This window comes from Antechinus flavipes, chromosome X (assembly GCF_016432865.1).
Source record: "Antechinus flavipes isolate AdamAnt ecotype Samford, QLD, Australia chromosome X, AdamAnt_v2, whole genome shotgun sequence".
In the NCBI taxonomy this organism is placed as follows: domain Eukaryota; kingdom Metazoa; phylum Chordata; class Mammalia; order Dasyuromorphia; family Dasyuridae; genus Antechinus; species Antechinus flavipes.
This window is the reverse complement of record NC_067404.1, coordinates 84,300,419-84,302,669: the sequence shown is the minus strand read 5'-3', so window position 1 is coordinate 84,302,669 and position 2,251 is coordinate 84,300,419. Positions and strand designations below refer to the sequence as shown.

Here is a 2,251-nt window from a genome sequence, read left to right as displayed (position 1 = left end):
CCTCTGCGGCCTCAGTTTCTTCATTTGTCAGACGAGGGACGGGACCCGGACCGCCCATCTCTCCCCGATCCGCCTGCACCTCGCCGCGCTCCGCTCTGCACAACAAATGGCCTTTTGCACAGGAAGGGAGTGGGATGGCAGGCGGAGCGGGGATGAGGAGTGGGCAGCGGCCGGCCCCTCACAGCCTGCCTCCCTTGGCTTTGCTACCTGGCGGCCCAGACTGCTCGGCTGCCGCCCCCGCCCCTGCACCAGATCCATCGAAGGGAAGGGCTGGGCCCTGAAGTGGCGTGGGGGGGGGGGCGCCCCCCCGCTCCCCCTCCTCACTCGGGGATGGACACGACACCCTCCTCCGCCTCCCCGGCTGTAGGGAGTCGCCTGGCCGTGGTCGTGGCTCGAGTGCACGCCCGGGGAAGCTGGGCCCCTTCCCTCTCCCGGGGGAGAGCTGCGGGGTCATAGTCCCCCCCTGGCCCCCCCCTCCCGCTGTCCACTTCCTCAGCCCCAGCATCTCCAGGGAGACACGAGGACCGGGGTGCCCCCCCAGCCCGCCCCTGGCTCCTCTGCTCCGGAGGACTCCCCCTCCCCGGGCACGGCCACCGAGGGTAAAGCCCCGGGGCAGCGACGCCCCCTCCCCACCCTCCCCAGGCCCCCCGCCCCCCCCCAACGGTCTCCCCGGTACTCACTGGCAAAGGTCTGAAGGGGAGACGCGAGCAAAAGGGAGCGGCTCGTCATGCTGCCGGGGCCGGGAGCCGGTGGCCGGGGAGCTCGAGGAGCACGGACGGCGCGGGGAGCGGCTGGGGCACCGAGGCGGGAGAGCCAGCGGAGGCTGCTGCTGCTGCGGCGGCGGCGACGGGAGAGAGGAGCCCGGCGGGGAGGGAGGGCGGGAGGGAGGGGACAAAGGCTGGGCTGGGCTGGCCGCTCCCACTCTCCCTCCTCCACGGCTCTCTCGGGCACGGGCGCGGGCACACACACACACACACACACACACGAGCACACGCGCGCGCGCGCGCACCCCGAGACACACACACACACACACACACACACACACACACACACACACACACTACTCCGGACACACCCTCCCCTACACTCCCGTACGTGGGAGTCACACGTCCGCGCACACACACTCACCGCAGCGGGCTCACACACACCGGGACGGCTCACGGCCGCCTCCCCTACTCGTGTGGGTGTGCCCGGCACACACTCAGGTAGATCACGAAATGAGCCGTCTCGTCTCACACACCAGGCGGGTCACACACGCTCCCTCCTTCTAACATTGGGCACACCCACCATCACGCAAATGTGCACACTATGGCATCCGAGCACACAACTTGTTTCTTTCTGCACATGCAGAGGGACAAGCCAAGCCCCCCCCCCCCCACACACACACGCGCGCACACACACACACACACACACACACGCCTTTTTTTTTTTTTTTTAATAGATGTCTTTCTTTATAACAATGGTAAGCTGGAAAGAGGCCACATGGCATGGGGAGCCTGGGCCGCGACCCACAGAGCCCCAGAGCTCTAGGGGGTACCCCTTTATTTGATGCAGAAGGAACCCGAGGCCCCCTCCCTGCTCGTTCGTCTCCCGACCCCCGGGCTTCTGCAGAGCCCCATTGCTTCGAGCTTTTCTTATCTGCAAAGTGCCCATCCCCGCTGGGAGAAAGAGCCCCCTCGCCCTCCCCTTCCTGTCTCTCTCTCCTCCTTCCCCTCCCCATCCCAGTCAATCATCGGCCTCCCTCCGAGTGCCGAGGCTCACAGAGCTCAGCACGCAAGCTACATTTATGAGGAAATGAATGGAAACGAATGAATGAACCAAGCACCGGAGGCTTACTCCGTGTAGGATCGAGCTACATTCAAGCGACATTTACGAAACACTGGGTGTGTGTGTGTGTGTGTGTGTCTGGGTGTGTGTAGGGACGTGCACACACTCAGTCGGGGATATATTGGAAATAAGTCTCAGAGAAGGTAGTAGCACATTAGCTTTCAGGGGGCGGGGTCAGGAAAGGCTTGTTAGAGAAGGAGGGACTTGAAAGGAACCTGGTATATCGGGAAGGAGAGAGGGCTGGGCGTGGGAGCCAGGAGCCCAGGGAGCTTGGATTGCCCAGTCCTGGACGGAGGGAGGGAGGGAGGGAAGGAGGGAAGGGCTGAGTCCTGAAGGCTTTTAAAAAACCAAACAGAATTTTGTGCTTGGTCCTGGGGGCGATAGGGAGCCACCGATGGTTATTGCTTAGAGCTGGGATTTAGTC

General features: G+C 63.8%; 1 protein-coding gene across 1 annotated transcript in view; it reads right to left on the bottom strand.

Moving 5' to 3' along the window:
* The window catches only part of LOC127542675 (relaxin receptor 1-like), a 30,238-nt gene extending 29,396 nt beyond the window's left edge, over positions 1-842 (bottom strand). The window contains exon 1 of the mRNA XM_051968433.1: positions 681-842. Coding sequence (XP_051824393.1) covers positions 681-729 — 49 coding nt within the window. The 5' untranslated portion in view covers positions 730-842. The remainder of the gene's footprint in view (positions 1-680) is intronic.
* Positions 843-2,251: the final 1,409 nt, after the last annotated feature.